The sequence below is a fragment of the Trichoplax adhaerens genome, genomic scaffold (genome assembly GCF_000150275.1).
Source record: "Trichoplax adhaerens TRIADscaffold_9 genomic scaffold, whole genome shotgun sequence".
Classification (NCBI taxonomy): Eukaryota; Metazoa; Placozoa; class Uniplacotomia; order Trichoplacea; family Trichoplacidae; genus Trichoplax; species Trichoplax adhaerens.
Window position 1 is genome coordinate 438,812 of NW_002060951.1, and position 25,209 is coordinate 464,020.

General features: G+C 31.8%; 4 protein-coding genes across 4 annotated transcripts; 2 read left to right on the top strand and 2 right to left on the bottom strand.

Annotated features, from left to right (window-relative positions):
* Nucleotides 1-327: 327 nt before the first annotated feature.
* Nucleotides 328-1,756, top strand: TRIADDRAFT_58841 (uncharacterized protein; the record flags this gene model as incomplete). Its single annotated transcript, XM_002114849.1, has 4 exons — nt 328-590; nt 705-761; nt 793-850; nt 1,502-1,756. 4 exons carry the CDS (start codon nt 328-330, stop codon nt 1,754-1,756), a joined length of 633 nt encoding a protein of 210 aa, XP_002114885.1.
* A 1,326-nt stretch (nt 1,757-3,082) lies between these two features.
* Nucleotides 3,083-4,776, bottom strand: TRIADDRAFT_58842 (uncharacterized protein; the record flags this gene model as incomplete). Its single annotated transcript, XM_002115031.1, has 7 exons — nt 3,083-3,219; nt 3,296-3,423; nt 3,539-3,623; nt 3,789-3,956; nt 4,094-4,220; nt 4,448-4,545; nt 4,674-4,776. 7 exons carry the CDS (start codon nt 4,774-4,776, stop codon nt 3,083-3,085), a joined length of 846 nt encoding a protein of 281 aa, XP_002115067.1.
* Nucleotides 4,777-7,573: 2,797 nt separating this feature from the next.
* On the top strand, nt 7,574-12,331 carry TRIADDRAFT_58843 (uncharacterized protein; the record flags this gene model as incomplete). The annotated part of the gene is made up of 13 exons (XM_002114850.1): nt 7,574-7,681; nt 8,671-8,718; nt 9,143-9,197; nt 9,413-9,519; nt 9,656-9,727; nt 10,290-10,351; nt 10,474-10,586; nt 10,660-10,761; nt 10,947-11,164; nt 11,482-11,574; nt 11,677-11,769; nt 11,839-11,971; nt 12,210-12,331. The coding sequence occupies 13 exons, from the start codon at nt 7,574-7,576 to the stop codon at nt 12,329-12,331; spliced, it is 1,326 nt and encodes a 441-aa protein (XP_002114886.1).
* Nucleotides 12,332-15,326: 2,995 nt separating this feature from the next.
* On the bottom strand, nt 15,327-16,433 carry TRIADDRAFT_58844 (uncharacterized protein; the record flags this gene model as incomplete). Its single annotated transcript, XM_002115032.1, has 1 exon — nt 15,327-16,433. The coding sequence occupies one exon, from the start codon at nt 16,431-16,433 to the stop codon at nt 15,327-15,329; it is 1,107 nt and encodes a 368-aa protein (XP_002115068.1).
* Nucleotides 16,434-25,209: the final 8,776 nt, after the last annotated feature.

A 25,209-nucleotide genomic window follows, 5' to 3' on the forward strand; every position in this document is an offset into this window, starting at 1 on the left:
TACAGTAAAATGACTGTACAGTACAAAGCACAGTAATACCATAGGGAAAAGATTAGACAATGGACAGTAACACTACTGTATCACTGTATTACATTACAGCTACAGTATGGAACTTGCAGAAAGCTTTCATTAATAGCAACACTGTACAGCACTTATTGTGCTGTACAGTACAGTACAGTACAGTATTTCAAACCAAAGGATACAGTGATAAATACTGTACTGTACAGTACTGTACTACAGTATAACGTCACCAGCCTCCACATTGTTCGTACTGTAGTGTACAGTAGTGCACTGTACTGTACTGTACAGTACTGTTGGTTCGTAAACATGGCTTCTTTTAAAGGCATTCCAATGACAGTTGGCTTTAAAACAGTCAAAACTAAACCAAAGGATACAGTGATAAATACGGTGGCTCACAAGATGCGTACAGTACTTTTACGCTCAGGTCCTTATCAAACAAGGAAGGGATACGCAAGATGTCATACGGAGCACAGTAACAAGCTACGCATGCGGACAGTACCTTTACGCTTAGGTCCCTGGTTAAACAAGGAAGTGAATACGCAAGATGTCATACGGACCACAGTAACACTGTACGCATGCGTACAGTACTTTTACGCTCTGGTCCTTCTAAGGGAGGGAATACGCAAGATGTCATACGGAACACAGTAACAAGGTACGCATGCGTACAGTACTTTTACGCTCAGGTCCCTGTCAAATAAGGAAGGGAAAATGCAAGATGTCATACGGAGCGCAGTAAGGAGGTACGCATGCGTACAGTACTTTTATGCTCAGGCCTCTGTCAAACAAGGAAGGGGAATACGCAAGATGTCATACGGAGCACAGTAACAAGGTACGCATGCGTACAGTCCTTCACGCTCACGTCCCTGTTAGCAAACAATGGAATACGCAAAGATGTCATACGGAGCACAGTAATAAGCTAAGCATGGAAGGGAATACGCAAGAATGCAAGATGTCATACGGAGCACAGTAACAAGCTACGCATGCGTACAGTACGGAGGCTCACATTGAGCCACCGTACAGTAGAATGGCGTAGATAAATACAGTACTGCACTGTACAGTACAGTACTGTAACGTCACCAGCCTCCACATTGTTCGTACTGTAGTGTAGCGTACTGTACTGTACTGTTGGCTTTAAAACAGTCAAAACTAAACCAAAGGATACAGTGATAAATACTGTACTGTAACGTCAACAGCCTCCACATTGTTCGTACTGTACAGTAGTGTACTGTAGACCTGAGTGTAGTGTACTGTACAGTACTGTACTGTACCGTTGGTTCGTTTCCTCTCCCCGTCTCTTCTCTGACCTCACTGCTTCAGTGAGTTCAGTCTGTCTGCCAGGGCGCACCGTTAAATTCAAATTTCTACTGTACTGAGTACAACGTAAGTGTCGACAATTATTACACCACAGTATAATAATAATTATTACTATTATTATCATAATCGACGCGTATTTCCAAAGACTCTCTTCAATCTGTTTCAGAAAAGGAAAATGTCAGCGTCAGTTGAAAGCAGTCGAAAACGCCGAGCTAGCTCCAAAGATACCTGTAACAGTCACAGTGTTGATGATCAAGCGGATTCTATTGGTATCTTTATGAGGGTTGATATGGAAGTTGACAATTTCAAAGAACAATACAACAAGGAATCGCTGACAGAAGTTATGGCTGGTATTAAAAATGTTTGCCAACAGTTAACGAAAGATGAATGGAAATATAGGCCCATTAATGAAATTATTTAATAATGATCATCACTCTTTGGCAATCCTACCTTGGAGTAAACTTTATCTATGACAATCACATAACTATACTAATCTGTATCATAGCTATTTCTTGCTAAGCTAAAATGAAATGGTCCTAGTGCATCTCGTACTGTGCTTGAAATCAGACTATGCCAATTGCACTGCATGAAATCAATTGTAGATTATACTGTAAATGAATAAATGCGCTCGATGTCATGATTAATACACAGATAAACAGTTTAAAACACCAAACTGATGTGAATTTGTAACTGTACAATTCTGGCTCTTACTAGTAACTAATGGAAGAAATTGAAGACTGTTTTCTAATTCAAATTTCGAAATCTTTTGTCCTATAAATAATTTGTTATGTAATTTTTACTTTATGACCAAGAAATAGGACTACACACTCGATAGTGCTTTCAATGAATATATTCTGTCTAACTGATAGAATAAGCTAATCGGTAAAGTTGTCTAGTGTATAAAATTTGTATCAATTTAGTTACACAATTGATCCTAAAAATCTCTTCTATTACTCTTACTCACAATAAAATTCATATGCAAATGTACTGTATAGCAAGTATCTTGTATCATAAATACTGGATTCAATTTTGTACCCTTAGAAGAAACCCATGACAGCTCTCATTCCAACACCAATTTATGCGTATATGTACACTATATGGTATAAAATGAAAAAGGATTATAGAAAATTTCTTCAAGTACTCTTCATCATTCGGACAATTATGATCCAAGCACTTCATTTCACTACTGTTGATACTCTATCACAATATAGTATTAAAAGAGTATAGAGCTGTCGCTTCAATGATATATAGCGCAACAGCTACTTTAGCCAACCTCATTCTGTATATCAAATAGAAGTAGTGTTATACAGAAAAATTTTTAGATCATTTTCAATAGTCATTTGTATTTATCATCGATAGCAACTAGAACATTGCAAATAACTGAGTACACAAATAATTGAATTTTTATCCTAAATGATGCCGTAATTCGCTAACATTTTAATTTACTTTCTTATATAAATCCAATCGACATTTTTTTAACTTAAAGTTTAGATACAAAGAAATTGTTTATAAAATCTTCATGAGCTATTTCTTGGCATACATACATAAAATGTACCGATCTGAAATGTAACTTGGTTATGATCAATTTTAATTATATATATAAAAGTGCTGTACATTTCCATATAATTGTATATCACATTGATTTCATAGTTGATATTCTTATACGAGTACTGTACAATTTACAAATTATAGAAACATGATATTACGCAAGATTTGTTGCCCTCAATTAGTATAATAAAATAAAAACTCAATAGATACTATCAACATCTCCTAGATTGTTAGTCCATTGAACCAAAGAATCAACTTCTTTTTCCCAATCTTGGTCTTGGCTATCATAATTAGTTTTTGCAGGATTAGGTAGCATCTCACTTTCCATCAAAAACTCTACATTTGAAAATCCGAGTTAGATTGCCCATAAAAGAAGAACACAGTAAAGATTTCAATAAGCTATAAAAATAACCTTCAGTTTCTGCTGCATTTTCTTTTATATTTGATAAACCTAATTTCTTGGCTAGTTCTATTTTGGTCGCCTTTAACTCTTTTAAGGACTTTTGTTGCGATTTATGTTTGAATTGACCGTGAAATAAGCTATAATTTAATTATTTAAATAGAAAAATTAGAAAGCAAAAATTTTTCGTAAGGGAATGGCTTACGAAAATGCTACTGGTCAGTGCTCAGATCTATGATAATATCTTTGTAATACCTTGAACTTTTAGTCGTAGCCTCATTTGCTTTCGCTGAATTTAAATCCATGTTTGTGTAATATTTATTAACTAAGAATTCAGCATCTTAATAAAAATTAAAAAGTTATCAGCATGGACAATATTGCCAAGAAATGACATTACACTTATCTGAAAGAAAACAGTATGAACTAAAACGCTCAATTATTAAGATAAATTGCATCTATAGAAGAACAATAATATGTAATGATAACTAATAGATAACATTATTACCACTATAATCTGGCTTAGAACTTGCGGTCCCTAAATACATCCATGTATTATAATATTGTTCGTATGATACATGACTATTTGATATCAAGTTTAAGGGCATATCGAATCGTGTATCATCAATCCTACGTTCTTCATCATGGTCTGGCTCTGGGAAAGGGGTCAGCCCATCTTAAAACAAATTCGTGTTAAGATTTTAAAATCATAGAAATATAAATTATGTTGATAGCGATATGAACGCAGGTAAATGATATTATAAGGGTACTTTCATGTCGAAAAATTGCAAATTCTAAATACGCTAATCAAACCTGCAACTCTTTTACTTGCTTCGACGCAATCCTTAACCATAGCTTCATAAACATCCTGTGAAGATTCAATAGCTCTGCAGGCTTCAATATTAACTGCATTATCTAACACTGGATTTGACAGCATAGTCTACAATGACAGTAAGATATCATTTCATTTAATGCTCAATACGATGCTATAAAATTGTTGTAAATTAATTAGACAATTTTATGGCATTACAATAAATAGTCTAGATTATAATCTATTTATAATAATCATTACAGAATTTTTAAATATTTATTCCTCTACTTAGCCGCTTAAATTAAAATAAAATCAGCAGTAATAGGGTAGCATTGAGCTGAATTCGATGCCGATACCTGAAGGGTTTGAAGAATATATTTAATATCGTATTTATCGCTCCAAAGGGATTCATCGTCAAGAAAATCGATACATGGTCGCCCGGTTTGCATATCCACTACGAATATATTAGAAGGAATAAAGGCGAAAATTACAGTTTGCATCATTTTAATTAAATGTCTTTGGTTTTATTCTCTTAATCTTGATGACATCGTATTAAACTTTAAATTTTGGATATTACATTACCATTTGGATGAAATGGAATGGTATGAAACAACAGTCTCGGAGGCTTTACATTGTAATTTTCGCTAAAATATAATAGTACACGGAATATGCCTCCTGATGTCATGTTTAAAGTGGGCAAGAAGTATAGTCAATCGCTGTTTTAAATAGATTTATTATTGAATAACAAAAACGTCATGTATTTTAAGAAGAATGTTAAAAAGTGGTAACATAATTTATTACTTCGAAATATTTACAGCAGAAGCATTAGTGTAAGTTTGACTACCTTAAAACTGTATACCGTTAATTTCATCTATACTATGGAATATGGTATTTTACCTTCCCAAATAGTATCGTTTAAGCCACGAACGATTGCTGACCACAAAAACATGTCATTGGTGTTCAAGGGAGCGGCCGAAATACCCTTATTAGAGAAAGCATAAACTTTGTAAGTCAACGATATATTTATCAATACATGACGAAGGTAGACTTATATATTTATTGAAGTATGAATTTGTAGTATTACCCAAATCGGACGCCTTTGCAACAGCATGTACTCTCGATCTAATAGTAAATACGCACGGGAGTGCATGCCGATTTCAGTTCATTCCTTAGATGATAAAATAATTTCGTATCCTATCAAGGTCGCAGGTTCTGGTTCAATACCACCGTAGTCTATAGCTGCTGTATAGTAAGAAGTTAAATATGAAAGGTTAAATATAGGTAAGCAGTCTGTAGAATGTCTATCTCCTTAAGGATGTTGTATAAGTTAGTCATACTACTAAAGTAACCAGTACAATAATTCTGAACTAGGTAATAGATTCGTTAAGTCTTAATGGCAGCTAAAGCAATCCAGAACGATACTGCAAAGTATAGCTGATAGGCAAATAAAACAAAATACTGTAATTACAAATGCATTATGAGTTGATACATAAAAGTAATAACATGAAGAAAATGTCGACAATATTACCTATCTATTGACTAAACCTTTCGATATATTAATTATCGCAATGTGTCAAAATTAATTAACATCCGATTTCATTATCTTAAAACCAGCTATTACTATTATTTAAAATGTTCAAAGGATCTACATGATACAGTAATATGATACAGTAATATGATACAGTAATAAAAGTATAGTATGTTTCTATTTGCGATAATTCTACAATAACTTTTAAACTATTAATAGGGTTAGCGCCGTATTAGAGTATTTCAACTTTAGATTGATTACTGTAAATTTGAAATGCTATTATGCTATACTTATAGTTGCTAAAAAGATTACCTTGTATTGCTTATTTATGCATTCTCAGTATGCAGATATAGTAAGCAATAGTATAGACTCATTGCAGAATGTTAGCTTTATAAATATGCTGAGTATGAAAGTGACAGTAACAATGTAAGTTAAAAGTACAAGTATAGTACATGAAGCACAGTGAGAGAGGGGTCAAGTAATTTTAGTAGCACGCTAATCTTATTTTAGGTTATGATCATAATATCGGTACATAATAAATTTAGAACCATTTATAGCGAAGCAAATATATCTGTAGCCAACTATTTCAATTGTATATTTTATTATTTTGATTGAAAGTTGAACCGACATGTCTTCAGTTTGCTAATTCAATCATCATAAATAGTGAGTCATATCTCTAATACAGTATATTAATGTATGCAAGAAAACTGGTCCATGTTTAGTAGTTCCATATCATACACGCTGTTGATGTAAGCTTTCCAGTAGAACGGCTGCTATACGAGTATACGCGTAGTTGTATCGATTAAGCTATTACCGTTATTGAGATAATGTACTGGTCAACTTTTTACTTTTGAACTTATTATCTGTTGTTGTTGATTAAAAGAGTCAAGACTATCGTTTTAGAGTATACTATTGGCACTTACACGATTATCAATTCTATGATCCAACAAGATACTTGAGTTCATCGATGGGAACAATCATCACCCGTATGTGTACCGTATTAGCAGTCGTATCAGTTAGCCAATGGTATCATTTTATAGTAAGCGAAAGATTTTAAGATATATGAGAAGAATACGTGTCTACGCATGTACCTCTTTAAAACTCATCAATGATAATTCCACATCGAGTAAGTGACAATCCCGTACCTATGTCATGTTTGCAGGCATTCATGACCATCGAGATATCCAAATTTTTTTCTATCTCTACATATATTCACTATGGCAACGTACATCCGTTGCCATAGTTAACATATGTAGAGATAGGAAAAAAAAAAAAAATTGGAATATAGTCTAACAGTACTGTAAGAAGAGGTTGCCTGACATTCGATAGACAGTATTGTACTATAAAGTAATTGTGTACCAAACTACAGTACATAGTACGAAATGTACTGTATTTGTACTCTACTGTACACTGTACACTGTACTGTACAGTAGATGACTCAAAAACGCGGGAAATCCAAGTTGTCTAACCTGGAGAGGAACTGAATCGTAAAATTAGTGGTGCAAGGCTCCATGACAACTAGCAAGTAGAGCAGAAAGAGAGTCTGGAATGGTTAATAACTGAATTCAATGTTGAATTAGTCCTGAATTTGATTCAGTTTTTGAACGGTAAGTTTCCAAACTGTATGCGAGCTTTCAGTTGGCAACTTCAATGTTGAAAATCACTGACTCATGTCGGTGTTTTGCATTATAATAATGAAAGATTCAGTAGAACTGAGGCAGTCACTAGCGGAATGAGATGCTGAAATAAAACAATTAAATAGTATAGTCCTGGCTAAAATAAATTTGCGTAGATATTCGGGCAATAAGGAGAATGGTAGTCATGAAACAAAGACTAAATACATAAAATGTTGGCAATTTTCAACAGGATTAAGGTTACATTTATCACTTGGAACCCATCGCACACTGACGTAGACCGCATTGCATATTAAGGAAATCATCTTTATGCAGCAGTGATGATAGCAGGACCACCCCGGAGAGTAGCCGTGCATGAGCCTGTTCAAGACAAAAAGAATCAAGAACCAGTAGCTACCAAAAAGAAAAAAAAGAGGAAAGAATGGGACGTATGTTAATTGCATAGCTCAATATGGATAGTATATTAAATGGAGTTTTAACTTCTTACTCAATTATGGAGCATCTATACCAATGCATGCAATTGCTTACAGTAGTAAATTTAACAGTACAATATCTTTATCGACACAACTAATACGATGATTTAGGCTAAAACGTTAGGTCCTACGATTACAAATCGATATTTATAACTATCATAGAAACTACGCACTATGAGTCTACTGTCAGGTTTGTCCTCCCTGACATTAGTCTACGACACGACTCTAGATACTGGCGATCTCATATCGTCAGCAACAGTAAATACAACTAGTCTCTCTTAGACATAACTGAGCCCAAACTTTATTGAAAACTCATGAAAAGTCAGTCAATTTGTACATAAACATGAATTACTATCAGTTTATAGGTAATATTACAAAACTATCTTATGGAATCTATGTAACGACAGCTACGTAAAAGTTACACCGTAACATCTACTTTAATAATTTTGCTACCATTGCTTATTTATTACAAAAGAATAGACGCTTGACGTGGTGAACTATGCCGTTAGTTTGTTACGTGAATAACTGCATGTAGTACGCACAATTTTAGTTATTTGCTAGAAATGAGATAGTCGTGCTTTGCTTTGATCTGCAGGTACTGCAGTACACGTATACGTGTAGATTGCTAATTATGGAAAAATAAATCATCATCTAGATTCCATGAAAGTGCTTATTACAGCTTGAAAAGTTGTACTGATTGTAATCTTCATGCAAGGTGCAAACATGATTAATTTATCAGCCTATTTGAATATCGGAACTATCTTAACATCCCCTATGTTAAAACAAGTTTGAGTTAGCTATCAGTTTTGAAATGATGTAAAATCAAATGCCACCGGAACTTACCTCCTTTCCGATTTACTAATTTACTCTACTTTATCAAGATAGTTGCTTTTCTCCTATTGTAATTAGCTAATGGATTTGAACCCTTCTATTTTACAATTTAGAGTACTGTTTCCGACTTGTCCGTATATAAACTCTCCAAGGAAGAATTGGTAAGAAATACTTCTTATTTTAATATCATGCAGGCTGCAATCTCCAATGCTGTGCTTACATAAGACAATTAATTGTTATCAATACGTTTACGAAATCGCGATATGAATTCGTACACATATCTTACGCTTATTTTATAATATTGTTGTTGTTTGTGTGGAGTATACCAAGTATGACTACTAACGATACTATAAACTATTGTTGACTTGTGTGCATTTGCATTGGTGTAAGTGATTATTTCACGATGCAGATACGCTATCGGATCCATGTGCTGGTAGTCATCATTCCCGGATTCGCAGTGATACTGTATTGTGTAAAGGAGTTACTAGAACTCTATTAGCTTAAGTAACGCTAGGATCTTTTAAAATGGAACAGATATTTTTATACTCTGGCAGCTTTATACTGTATGCTCTCCAATTTTTGTAGGCAAAAAGGCGGCAGCTATACCAATCACCAAATTGGTCCACTAGCCAAAGAAATAGTAAGGAATTATAACAAACTACAATCTATCTTAATTCTACTGGATAGTAGACAGTGTCAGCATATAAATATAATGAAACAATAAGACAGATTTTACATTATTAACCATAATTATTCGATGACTATGTAATTTCGTAAAAGAGGAAAGTACTAGCACTATTCATGCTTACTGTAATTCTTAGATATTCATGTAATTGTTATTTTGAATTTTCACAGCTTTCATGGATGAATCTAATACCTCACGACTTAGTCAGTTGACTCCTGATGGACGAGACACAAAAAAAGCGGTTGTTATGAAAGAAATTTTACATCGAAATGATAAGGTGGTTTGGGTCATAAAATCAACAGTTAATAGGATCCGTTTGGGTTATCGTTGACTCTGTGTATAGCAATTGTAGGCGATAAGATCAGAAATGGACAGTATCTGAGTAATATCTAATGTTTAATATTCTAAATTAGCTACAAAATCTTCTTGAAGAATCGGATAGGGCAGTAAATGTCATAAAAGACTTATTTGGAGATCATCCTCGAGTAAGTTAATCGTATTTGTACGGTTTCTTTTATGAGTAGTGCCTGTCCACGGTATGTTATACTTGTCTTGATAAGAGAGAAAGACTGAGTTAATGGGATAAATGCTCTTATTGGAGCAATATCATCAGTACGATTCATTTCTGTAGGACTTCAATGCTTTATACTCTTGTAAATAGGGCCTGTAAAAGAACGAGACAAGAGCCCATTCTTTATGTTCGTTGTTATAGTTATATGACAGGCATTAATACAGTATATGTAGATTCATTAATATTTAATCCATTTTTACGCTTTATGTACTTAGATGAATATAAATTGAATTCAATAGCTTGAGGTGTACAGTACATAGGGAAGGATCATTAGATATTTACCATGACAAAGTGATCTATGACATAGGCTAACATTTCTTTGTGATTGAAAGTCGAAAATTTGTACGGATCTTTTTGGTTGCTGTGGCAGTAAATTTGTTACTACTGTTTTTTATTTACGCATGTTAGTTTACAGTGCTATATGAATCTATGTCTTTTTCTACTTATACTTATATTCCGATCCTTTCCGTATGCAGCGTTTCATAGCATTCCCAAATGTTACGGCAGCGCCGGAGAATCAGGAATTAGATCATAACAGGTTGGTGACACTTTTACTCCATTACTACGTATAGTAATGTGCTACTTCGATTTGAACTTTACACATGCGCATGGCATTTAAATACTGTATAAATATGTATTGCATATTTCGGCACTCTTTAGTGATGGTCATCTAAGAAATAGCATAGTTGTTCAACCTGAAGAGCCACCGACGCGACTTTCTACTTTAAGTCAGTCCGTAGTCAATACTCCGGCAATAAACGAAGCCATTTCAGGTCTACTCATCTCAATGAAAGATTTAACACATTTCGTTTGTTTAAATTTTCATCCGTTTGATAAATTTTACAGTGGCTGATGACGATCTGCCTGTTAATGATAAAGAAACTAATGATACTGTCAAAGATACCTTACTAGATAGTATACATTCTACACAAAATTATACTAAGAAAGGTAAAGTTTGATAATTTTCACTTTTCACCGTTTTATCGTATGGAAACTTCTTAAATTTCTATTTGTCGGTACCTAATGATCCAAACTTCCATGCAGATGTATCTCGTTGTTATTAGAGTACTTGACATGCAATCATTTAAAATAGTTAATCATGTTTGATTTTACCATGAAAATTTGTCTGAAAGGGGATAAATTGGCCGAAAATATCGTAAATAATGATAGAAATGGGGACGATTTTGCAGAAAGTAGTTTAATTGATGATGGCACAAAGGACCCTATCAATCAGCGAGGTAAAATATCTAGTTTAGATGAACTTAAAAGAGTAGTTAGCGAAATCGAAACAGAAATCGGGAATTATGAAGAAGAAATTGGCGATGTAATTAGCGTAAAATCAAATGCTCAGGTACGATCAGTGCGCTTCTTAGTACTTTCTTCTACAGTCTGTTTCTTATGCAGAAATTGAAACTATTTCTAATGATAGAATTTCCTCCTAGGTTACAGGGTTTAGCGGATATACTGCCGCATTATTGAATACAATTCGCCGTCTAGTTAGGCATCTTCGAGAGGTTGACAAATTGACATAATTGCTTCTACATCTTAAGTTAATAAATCGTAGTTTCACAACAGGATTTGTACAACTGATATGTAAAGAGACTCTTGAAGGTGCGATAATCAGAATTTCTGTTTTAAAGATGTAATATTTATTCATTACCATTATAGCGCGATAAACATTTAAAGAGAGAAATTGAAGAACGTAATAGACTATTGAATTCTGTAGACGAACAGAGGATATTAATTAATGGGTTGACTGCGGTAAGCTCCTATGCGATTATAGGAATACTCCAAGAAACTGTTAGCATTATTTTTTGACATTCGCTAAGATTGGTTATATTATTTATACTATTTTTGAAAAAGGATATTCTTCGCACTCAAGAAATTTGCAAATCGATGCAGTCTTCATTTGACCAATATAAGTTAGAATCTGAATTACAAATTACTCATCTGCAGGTAATTATTGCATAAAGTTTGTACATGCTTTCGAGTATTGCTATGACACTGAATGGAATTATTACATAGAAAGAACTATACGCTGTTTTGAAAAGTCGTGAGTATCAGTGTGTAACAAATACTATCGAACGCTTATACGAAACAACCCGCAAACCTATTGATGTAAATGTAGCTTCTACTGCCAAGCAAGATATATACTCAGGTAAATAATGATATTCTAAGATTTTATTTTTTATCAAATAATTAGAATCTGTACTGTCTATATTTGTATGATTTATTCATTGGCTTGCCATGCATCGCTTGTTTTTTCGATACTTTAAAAAAAGTTTCTAATATTTTAACCCTGAATCTGTTTTGCGTGTATCGGAAGCTGTTAGTGTAAATGCTGCAATATAAAGGTTAATAGTAAGTACTGAAATTTAATGTTCTTATTCTAACAGGGTTAGCAGAGCTAATCAGCGGTAATGCAAACGGCGATTTTTCTTATTTGCCCCTTCATGAAAAGCCTGACCAACAGTTATTCGCTCTCGCTGATGTTGAATCTGATGATAAAGTATTGTAGGTCTATGTACGAGCAATTTTTGACGAGTACTAGTATCATTCTCGTCCCAAAACACCAGAATTTAACTAATTTGACCTATACATATGCATTACCAAATAGTGTAAAATCGACCTGACTTTTTATTAAATCCTTTTAGAAATTGTAGAGAAATAAAGTATGAGGACTCGTCGCCTTGCCCTTGAAGATCGTATTCGGCGTTCTGTATCGCATACTATTTCGACAATTAACTGTTATTTTAAAGGAGGTGACTATTTTACGGAATTCGTCTGCTTTATATATATATGTACAACCTATTACGGAGATTCTGATTCTCATACAGTTATTGTAATTTAACTTATTGTAAATATTCCCTTAATGGGTGAACTTATTATTATACTCGATTGTCCGCATCATATGAGAACTTATTATTTTACTTAAAGAACTACAACATTTTATTATTAATTCAGGTTGATTTGACTAAATTACGATCACTTCAATTACTATATTGTCTTAGCCTCGTGCTTTGAGAGAATTTATTATAGCCAGGTGTTAGTTGTAGGCAGGATATTCGGCAATCGATTAATGCTCGCAAATTTTATTGTCTTCTTAATTTCTCGTCTAACTTTGTACAGTATAGTAATATAATAATCTCTTTACAGGAATTACTTACTAGCGTAGAAAACGACTACTTTATTAGCCTAGTCTTTTGATGTACACCTCTAATTTTAATAAAATGTCGCACTGTTTATTGAGATACGATTGCTTTAAAGTAATCTATGATTACCGTATATCAATGATCACCATGGTGCCTTCATAGCTGCTTTAGCGTTTACTATAAGAATTATGGTATTATTTCCTCCTACAATGCACTGAAAATTTGTGTTCTAGCTCGTTATTATACTCATATACATAACTAAACAGTCAGGTAGACATAATCTTAGGTACCATATGATTCGTAGATTTGGATGCACTACGAGATGGCACGATAGTTTTCTAGTAAGAATTGATGGAATTGACGAAGTATATTTATAGATTGTTTTGTTATGAATGAAGTAATTAGGTAGCAAAAACATGTAAGGGTCTTTTATGATTTTAATTGGCTTATCACCAAACTACGTTACTTGCTGTATGTAAATTAGGATATTAAAGAGAAGTAGATAAAGATAGCTTTTTACAAGCAGTGCATCCAATCGAGAAATGCGAATGATACCAAGAGTTTAACTAGGGTCGGGAAATCGGATATTGATCGTTATATCTATGACTAAACTAATAAAATAATTATAAAAATGATCATTCCAGATGAAAATTTTGTCAATGAAGATTGAAAATTCAGTACATATCGATATTGTAATAACAACAATGTCAAGCGGAGACTAAAATGTCTTTTTGTACTGCCGCTATAGTCGAGCATAATGACTGGGTCAATAGCTGCCGGATGGAAACCTTTATTACTACTATCATCTTGTCTATCAATATATTAGTTTTAACGCCGGGTCATTAATAGAAATTTTGAAATAAATATGTATGCAATGTAATAATTTACGCCACGCTAGGATGTATTGATATTGGTCGTCGTTTAACATGACCGATTGCGTATCGTTTCACTTGTATATAAGTACGGTAGCTTAGGAGTCATAATGATAAGTATTTGCTATTCATGTATGAATATTACTAATAAAGTCGCGTTATTGTGACTAGAGGAGCAATACTAGATAACTATAACAACATTATCACAGCAAATAAAGTTGAGAAAAGATCGATTTCTGAAAGATTATGTTAAGTTAAAGATAGTATCTTCAAGGTTTGCAATACATCATTGCATAGTAAATTAATAATGCATCTCTAATTTAAGTTTCATTTTTACACTGGTAATAAAACTCTATATACTCAAGTAAGAGGCTAATACTTTCCATTACAATAGAATAATTCAATGAATTCATAGATGGCTTAATTGAGATTAATCAACGTTAAAATTGTAGGCTGTAGAATGATAAGATAAATCTGTCATACCGGAGTCTAAAATACAGAAATAATTTATAATATTGACAGGTTAAAATAGATTAAAACTTCCCGTTAAGTTCTCTATAATAGCTACAATCTGTTCCGACAAATGCATAGAATTTACGATACCACCAACGCAGAGAGAGAATACTTCTTCCATTCGGTATTGAAAATTGAAGCTTCCTATTGAGTACCGTCGTCGATTAAGTAGTACGATAGAATATAAGTTGATCACTTTATTGTCAATGACTTGATAAAGTAGTTAAGCTTTAACTATGCTCCAATGCACAAGCAAAGTAAATAAAATTTTATTGCTGTGATTTGGCGATTGCTGTCATAACTGCATCAGTGTCATTTATTCGCAAAATAAGATAGCCATTGAAGATCACGCCATCTATCAATAATTTAAAATTAAAGTTGTTAGGTGATTGTATTTAATTAATAATTGTGTTTAAGCAGTCTATTAGTCTTAGAAAAAATATACAGTATTTTCAGTTTTAGCTGGAATGTTTATTTGAGTACTCACTAAATTGAAACATGAGTAGATACTAAAGTACTGTAAAAAATCAATAATTGTCCTCAAATTTTAAGCACTTGCATGGTGTTGCTATAGAGAAGAAAGATTTGCAAGCAGGCAACGGTTGAAAACTTCATATGTTTACGTACGCATATAAAATAAATATAATAGCTACATAATATACAGAATGAGTACGCTATGGCTGAGGCTTACGCTAGTTTAATTAAAGAAATAAAAATTTCAATAACCTAGAGATTACGGTGCAGTTTATTGGTATAATAGTATAAAATGTAATTGTATTTACTACAAATTCCTTTTATTTAATTAACAGATAAGCGTACAATTAATGTGATTTAAACAACATAATTGTATGCAATCAAAATAATTTTAATGTAAAACTAAGGTATTATGTGAAAAATGTAAAAAAACTCGGACAGTGTAAAATTATCCATAACGTTACGCTTTTTATAATGATAACAATATATTTACTAGCTTACCTCAAACGTAGGTTATTTTAGAACCATTAATATCTTTAATATCTGGAGATGATATTTTAATTCCATTACTACTATTTAACCGCGATTTCCTTCTACGTCGTTCGTACTGTGAATTATTGGATGTTGAAAAAGAAATTGTACTTTTGAGATGGCGGCCAGCATCAGATTCGCACAAACCGCATAAAAAGTTACGAAAAGCACGACGAAAATGAGGATTAAATCGGTAACATATTAAAACATTGAAGGCACTACATGTATATGTTGCTTGGCCAAGTACCAACCGGATTAAATACATACCCGAATTTGAATTGGTTTTAATAGCGTTAAAATTTAGCAAATTGAGAAATATCATGTAGGGAAAGTATGTTATAAAGAATACAACTACAATAATTACTAACATTTTCTTCATTTGTTGCTTTAAATGATCGCTTTTTTTCTTACGACTATTTTTTATTTCTTTGGCTGGCCTTAATGATAATGCCATACGAATGTTAAAATAAGTAATACAGATTAATGGAGCAATTAACGCAACAATACTTGTTGCCAAGAAGTAGTAAGCGATAGCTGTTCTATCCCAATTTTGCAGACAATATGGTATTTCGATAAGCGCACCATTGAAGGTATAATTGTAATAAAGAACTTGAATATGGGCCATATATGGTGCTGCGAAAGCAAAAGATGCACACCAAATAATGGCAATAGATACAAAGCAATGGCCTAAATTAGGTGGTGGTAACAAAGAATAAGTTATAATCCGATTCCTTGCGTAACTCATACATACAAGTGAATAAGCCGAAACTAAGACAGTGACGATACCAATAGACTGACTAAACTGACATAATCCAAGACCAAATGGCCATTGATTACTCATTTCCCATGCTGACAGAAAATTTAGTAATCCAGCAGTTAAGACGCGAACGGTAGTAGCGACACCATAATTAAAAAGCATAATATTGGTGTAGTTCCATAAGCGACGATGTGTTGCAATTGTAAAGCAAATGACAAAATTACCAATAACTACTACTGTAATTACGAATATAAATGTAATTATATAGACAGTTCTCAATGTTAATTCGTAACTATTGGCTTGACTTTCATTACTGGCCATATTGAAGAAAGGATTACTAGGTTCGGTAACTTCAGTTTCTAATTCGTTTGCTCTGCAAAAAGAAGGAGGTAAAAGTGAAGAAAATTTAGCATGTGTTCAGAATTTTAATGATGATAAATTGACGATAAAAATAGCTCATGTTGCTGGTATTAATGAGACCTTAATTAACGTAGCTTGACCAATATTACAAATCTAATTTATATAAAAATGTAATACGGCAATTTTTTGTTTAATCAGATTTCCATTAGATTGAGATGGAATTAGTACCGTTGTCATAATACTTAAGGTGGCATAATAAAATTATCTGCGTCAATACACCACCTTATAAAGAATGAAGATTTCAAGATTATGTCCAATAATTAAACGATTATAAGAATTTCATGGAACTGGCCATATCCAATTGTATAGCCATATAAATAGAGAAAATAACTGTCGCTATGAAATTTCACTTTGAGTTAATTGCCTCCGATAACAATATTCCGAGTATTTGTGATTGTGAAAGAATTAAGTAAATGTTTTTGATATAAATTTAGTAAACCCACTCGCAATTGTCATTTATGGTTATCATTATTACTCTCTGTTATTAATAGTATTATCATTGTTAAAATTTTTATCAACCAATAAAATGAATATAACTTCCCTATTTCGTCAATACAATGAGTAATATCGACTGCAACATACAAGAAGTTAGTCATGCGTTGATCTATTTTCACAGCGTAAATACTGCATCAACTGATATAGCCGGTGTGCTTTTACATACAGCATTAAAGGATTGCGAGGTAATCAATTAAGTTAAATAGAAAAGGTAGACTACAGTAAATAGCTCTATTACTGTTTCATTGGATCGTGACTAAAACAATTATTTCTTCGAGATCGTGACGATTTGATGATCTAGTGTTAATGGTACAGATGTTGTACGATGATGCTAAGTGTTTCTTAATTGATGACTCAGATCACGTTTAGACATTTAATGCTAAATTGATGAGTAACCTACGAGTCATAAATTAACGATCATCGTTAGTGAATTTCAGGTCAAGCATGATCATTAGTATGATTCGAAAATGAAAGTTACCATTCATCTTGTTATTAATATTGTTGGGACTGTCGATAAATTGTGTCCTTTTTAGGTCTGATGGAAAATAAAATACTTGAGCAGATAGTTACTATTAACCTAATAAAATGTAGGAACGCATCGTTTCTTATGGAAAATTTATCTACTCTAAGGCTTTACTAGCTACAGTTGCCAAGCTTTTATTCATGTAGACCACAATCGATCGATATACGCGTATCTTAATACTGTAATAAGATTATGCAATATAAGCGTTGTAGAATCATATCTAATAACTTATTCATTGCATATTGACCACTTTTTATGTCAGTTAATGGTTAAATCAGCTTGTACTATTGTACTATTTGTCTGCCAATCAATACAGAATACTAAAAATGATCTGTGTTGAATGTGTGACATCTAAGATAAATAGTAACGTTACATTTTAGGATAGTTAGGTTGTATAAGATACTGTATGCAATTGGATTGATTTTATACTTTATAAATAATTGATGAAGTTATGAAATTTCAGTAAAGTTATATGTTATGATGATAGAGAGTAAGAGAAAGAAAGAATGACATAATTTACCATTATGGAAGAAGTGAGACTGATTTTCCATTACTTTCAATAAAATTAAATTCGGTATAAGAGACAAAATATACTTGAATATAAGAGTGATGAAGTAGGATGGGAGTAATGGAACATATCTATATCGTAGAAATAATGAATAAATTAAAAAAGAGTATGTGAAACTGATTTGCTGTTATGGCACTCTTGATAGAATTCGATTTGTTTCAGGGACAAAATATACTTGAATGTAAGAGTGATGGAACATAGCTATACCAAAGAAATAACTAATACATTAACGATTATTTAACTCCGTCATACTTTATTTAATTTTGACAACATGATATAAAATTGAGGATGTTGAGCTAACCTGGCAAATTGAATGACTTTCTTACTTAGTAATATTAATATTACAGTATGAAAACCCTCATTTGGCTGGTTGGTAACATCTATCGTAATTCTATGACAGCAGTTTACCTTTTTACTGTTGATTGCTTATTGGCCGGGATGTTAAATTGATACGGCGAATTCGATCAATCTGAGTTTTGTTTATTACCACGAAGAATGAATCAGAGTCAAATCAGTTCCCATTTTTATTTGCATGCCAGATTCTGCACTAGATAATCGCAGTATATCGAGAAGATATGGTTTCTTTTTACGGGTAAGTTCGGAATGTATGACCTAAAGATATTATCCGTTTAGATAATTTTGACTAGCGCACCATTTTAGCAAATTCTTTATCAACCTGTGACTGATGTCAATAGAGCATAACTACAGAAGTAGATCTATCCACAGAAATCTTTTACAACACGAAAAACAATACTATGGTCTGATCAATGCCACACAGTCACATAAACAACGCTTCTTTGTTGTTTTTTCTATAAATTTATCCACCGTGTAAATCGTTTATTGTTTACTTTAGATTGTTGTATTCCATTATGTCTTACTGATCAAGCAAAGGTTATAACAGGGCTGCAAAAGAATTAATCTAATTTAGCAAATTAAGCATATTGGATTTTATGTATTATCCAATAACAGTCGAACTGTTGAAGTCATCTCAAATATCGATATGGTCCACTGTAGCTAGTTCTATGATCGAGTAGTAATTATGCTGCAATGCTACCGATAGTAGACTTCACTTTTCTCTCTAGTCATCGCCATTACTTTTTCCCCCACTTTTCTCCTATTAATTGCAATTAATTAATTATAGGCTATCATATTTTCATAATAACATTTCAGAAAGAAATCAAACTAGTTGGAGGTCTGGTAGTCTATGTTATTTTGAAAAATAAAATTGTGCAGTTTCGTTCAATGTGCACTATGTAATCTCAGTTGGAATTTTTTCAATGATTTCCCTTTCTATCCTTCTCTTTTACTTTAGTCAAGTAGACTTATCCATTCACAGTATTCATAAATATCAGAACTGCAGTAGTGAGCATCATTTTTTATTTTTAATGAGAAGATCAAACGTTGCTATAATATACAGATTAATGTTGCTTACTCAAATTGGATATTTTTGAATACATTGTAAAGTATAATCTACTAAACAATAGCTATTCATATATTCACAGTATTCATATATAACAGAACTGCTGTAGTGAGATATTATTTATTATTTTTAATGAGAAGATCAAATGTTGCTTGCTCAAATTAGATATTTTAGAATACATTGTAAAGTATAATCTACTAAACAATAGCTATGATCTGTTTCTTAGGAAATAATAACATCGCGTAAATACGGTCTGGTGAATAAATAGTTTATCAAATTAAATCTAGGTTGCTTCTATTGTTGTAATGCCATCATGGTACTTATGATTGGGTAATGGAGGCCGCGATTACAGAATGAGTGAAGACGTAGGATAGATGATGGATAATAATCTAAAATATCGAATCTAAATAAGATTCAGAACTTTAATTTGATTGATGGCTTGTGGCACAATAATTATGACATTCTTACATATATTGTATACTGTTACTAACTTAGCCGACGCACTGCTTAATTTGCATTGATTAATGACAATAAAAGGTACAGAGTGCAAACAAAAATAAATTTGGATATACGTACAGACACGAATATATACTTATAATAAATATATCTGGAGGTTACTGTACTGTCAATCATCGTTATTTCTTTTAATTTCCATCAATTGTCAATTACCAATATAGGATAGCGATATAATCTATAAGATATCTACTATAACTAGAGAGTTTATAATAATCTCTATTACTACGTACGTGTTGATCAAAATTGGTACAGTATATGCATTTTAAAAAATAATAAAAGCCGCACCGTAATTGCGATCAAATTATTATTTTCGACTTAGAAACGTCATATTAATTTTATATTGAATCGAATAAAGGTAATGGGCAAGTCTCCTTCCTATTCCTTGTCTTAGTCAATCGGTTCTTCCTCTTTTATCGGAAATATCCTGGTGATTAAAAAAGTATCTAGTCTAAACAAGATATTTAAGAGTTAGCATTTTACTTGCAGTCATAACAATAACAATTACAATAACAAAATAATAACTTATAATCAACAACTTCATCGATTCTTCAAGTTGCAATGTGTCCAAGCTGTCGGCTAGTTAATGGATATGATAGACACATGAGTAGATTGGATAGCACTAATCACCATCTTACGTAATAATTTACCAGGACATAAATGCGATTAAGTTATAATCTCGAATTTAACAGTTTTGATCACAGTCAATATAATTAATACTCGTTAAAAGCAATAATGCGTTAATATGACAGAAAGAGCGCAATTCTGTTTTCAATACGGACAATCGTCAAATCGCTATCATTCAAGATTATGATGTTTTGATTTTTGTAGGTCAAAGTAGGTTCATACTGAGAAAGCCATCTTTAAATCAATTTGACTATTATTAATACAATTAGTCATAGTTACTATATTGAAATTAAGTAAATAATGCTACCATAGTATCTTGTTGACGTCTTTAGTATTGACGTCTAAACATAAAGCAAATATAGATCAATAATACATATGAATAAAGAAAGCAGTTCAATAATTAAAATTACGTAGTCATATTGATGGATTTTATTAAAATCAGGTTGGAGTAATACCATCTTTATTGGAAAATAAAATTAATTAACGAAACTTACAAACATTCGACACAAACTGATTGTGACAGTGTTATATACTGTAGTAGACTAGAAATATCTATATGAGGATAATTCTGTTAGCCTTTCCTTGTTTAATTAACTTCTAATTTGGATATACTGTGTTTTGATATAGCACTGACTTTTTATGATAGTGACACATATACACATACTGAAATTAATGATTATAATAGGGAATGCAAATCATCTACTTACAGTTCGAGTCATTGTGATTGTAACTTACTTATAGTAGATTGTAAATTATCGTGGAAATATTCCGTGATAGGACATATCGTAATCCGACTATTCTGTATTAGTCATCAGATGTCTATGTTCGTAAATACTGTTGCCTGCATTAAGGGAGCAGTAGCTAAAATTATTATCTAATTCAGTAAATAATTCCAAAGTTAATCGTACTAACTATGACTCATGAACTATTGAGGAAGAGTATATAAATGCAGTATATCGTGTAATAAAGTGGATTCTTAAACTTAGTGTTTAATGTAAAATATGAGGCGTCTAAGTCTTTGTGTAGTCTGCTAGTAGAGCAAAAGTGTTTGTGATAGTGCAGATATCGTTCCCTGATATGTGGTTCAAGGAATTGACTTATTGATCGTATATTACGTTATCTTGTTGCAAAGCTGTTTTGTGACACTGATAATGTACAATCAATGACAATTTAGACGGAAATAATTATGTCGTGCTAAATAAAAATAGCGATCGAATCTATATCGATATGATTAGGTAAAGTCTTCATTTCAAATAATGTATAACGTAATTACGATATTGGCATTTGTAATTGTCAAAAGCTGATAGTTAAAGCGACAAATAACTCCATGTTTCTTTCTAAAGCTATTACATAATAACCGTTAAGTTCATTCACCAGTCGACGGCAGTTATGAACTTACTAATCAATGTAGATAGCATAGTAAAGATTAATTCTTAATTAAATTTATGTCTATATCATCCAATAGCGCTGTATTAATTCGATTAGCAATATCAGTTTCCAAGCGAATATTTATGAGATTGAAGAAAAAGGACATATTAACAATGAAAAAACAGTCAGTATCTATAGAATAGATTGATACATAATTCAAAAAATTTGACTTAATATTCTAGTTTCCTGCTTACACTGTCTAGAATATATTCTTAATTATTTAGGAAATGATAGACACCCGAAGGCAAATTCTTTTAATGTCTTGATATAGATAATAATAACTATTTTAAGGCTATTCGTCTTTATCTCTTCTTGAATGATTTAAAAAACAAAGAAGAATTGAAGAAGATACGGTTAGAAATAAATTGAAATTGTTTTATTGTCTTTACAAAAATTTGAAAAATAACTTTATTATATTTTGGAAATAACTTCAATCGACTATCGAAGCAATTACCCAGTCTAAAGAGAAATGAATCAAGTTAGAACAAGACATTATTTTATGGGTTAATATGCATCATCTAAGTCTATATTAATTTCGTTAATAATGAACGAATAAACTAAAGTATACGTATAGCATTATGCTTAGCGTCGAATGAAACATGACATTTTATAATTTTCTTAACTATAGTCAAATAAATAAATAAAAAAAATAAATGAAGGAAGTGCAAGATAGTAATATGATAGATTTGACGATTAACTATACTAAAAGTCCTCCAAAATGACGACTCTGACTTTTGTCCAATTAATAAAAATAAGATAATAGCTATATCATTGCTATAAAGCTTTAAGTCGTGATTATTGAATATTAAATACTACTATCACAGTAAGAGTCTTATGAGTTAGTCTTACCGGCATATTAGCAATGTTACTGAACATGCAACACAATTGTTACTTGATAATAGTATCTCTAGAGAATAAATTAGTTCCTTTATCTGTTAACTACTATACTTTATAAATATGATAATCAAATTTAAAATTCAAACTGCCTTTATTTTTTAATATAAATAAAACATTCTCGATCGTGATTGCGGTAGTAGCTGGATTGTTTGTTTATTAACAAGGAAACGATGAAAATTTATTCAATTAAAGGATTATCTGAAATGTTACTAAAAATTCTACCATTATGACTCGTAATTAACTCTAAATAAAGTAGAATTAATTCATTTACAGCGATTCCTTAGGCTTAGTTGCATACTTAATAAAGTAAAAAGTATTATATTTAAGAAATGAAAAATTTTACTATAGCCTTTGCCATTACTTTTAGAATTGAAGGTAAAAATATGAGAAATAAATGATTTTACTCTAATGAAGAGCTATTCGAAAATTTTTTGCTGTAAATCAATATCGTAGCTATTTTAAGATTGATTTTAAATTATTAAAATATACATTTCTCTCCTCCGGAAAAAACAAAATATTCGAATACAGTTAGTTATAAAGCTCGATTGATAATTGTTATACGCAAAAATTATTGCAAGTAGCCTTTGTTAAAATACTTGGTGGTTTTACTGATACAAGTTAGTCTTACCCGACTTTCTTCATTTATACAGCCCCGTTATGACTAACTTGCTTATGATTATTATACTGTACTTGAATGATTGATAGTGGCTATGGTACGGTACTGATCTGGCTGAATTAATTTAGTGTTGGCCACATGCCCATCCTATAATTCAAGTATTATCAACCATGCGGTAGTAAAATTTAAGTAACTTTATTTACTTTACTATAGTTGAACTCACTTAATTATGATAAAATGGAAAGTAGAATATAAATTACAATTACCTTACACTTTAGGATATTTAGAATTAATAGTGGAATGATGGAAATATCCGCTGGGCAGAAATTATAATACGCATAATTATCACTTATTTTTAGGTAACTATAATCGTTACAGTAGTTTTTGATAATTAACTAAAGAACTTTTAATTGATTACATTATGTGCTGCATAGCTAATATAAATTGTCAAGTGTTATTGAATAGCTGACATAAACTATCTCAATAGCAATTTTTCGTTTGTAGACGAACATGTACAGTAGGAAAATTAAGTCGTCTGCTTTTGCCTTCTAATACTGTTAATAAAAGACAGCAACTAAGTGATTTTCCTTATAATAGCTGCTCGAAAACAAAAGATACTACACAAACTCATCATAAAATTCGATCGATCTGTATGTAAAGCTAACTTTCAATTACTGTAGCAGATTCTTAAATATCCAAAAAATATAAATGATATCAATGTAGACTGTATTATTCCTCCATGACTGCATTTGGTATAATTAACAAGTAAAGACACAGGTATAACTTAAAGCTCTTATTTACGATAACATTATAGAACTATTACCAGTACCGAAAATAAGCTATAATACGAAGTTTGTGGGCTAAATTTTCGGTTTTATTTGATTTTAAAACCATCTAAATTAGTTAATAACGATTGATGGATAGCATTTAAAGGAACACAATTATTCCTTGTTCGATTCTTTAAATTCTCTAATATTTTACTTATATCTATGAAATGAAAATGGTGCACAACTTACTTTGATTCCTATTGTATTTTGCATATTTATATGTGTTAGAAAGGAGTAGCAGTATTGTTAATAACTACTTGTATGTTGAACCGTACATTGCTAGTATGATTATATTGAATTTTTAAATCACATTTCAATCGATTTAAACTAAAACAATCAGAGTATTACAGACAAAATCCGTCAAATATTGCTCGCTATAAGCGCCAGCAATAAAAATATCACTAATAACAATTTTACTAAAAGTATGACGGATACGCATCTACGCCCTTACCTTAATAAGTGATGACTTTTTGTGAATATTCTATCGGAAGTTAAAGTACTACTTCCATTCTATTTAGTGTTAGCTTATTGTACTCTTCCGTAACGATTTTTTAAAAAGCGATTTTCCATTCGAATCAAGCCTTGAGCTTTTAATTAAGAATTTTAAAAATAGAAATAAGAATTGCATACGGTATGTACACATTATTTTGCAACTTATATTTTGGTTGTGAGTAAGCATTTAAAATGCGTATAATACCTAATAAGTGATCAAAGACAATCTACTCCGCTTATCACCATACTATACGTAACCATTTTCATTCTA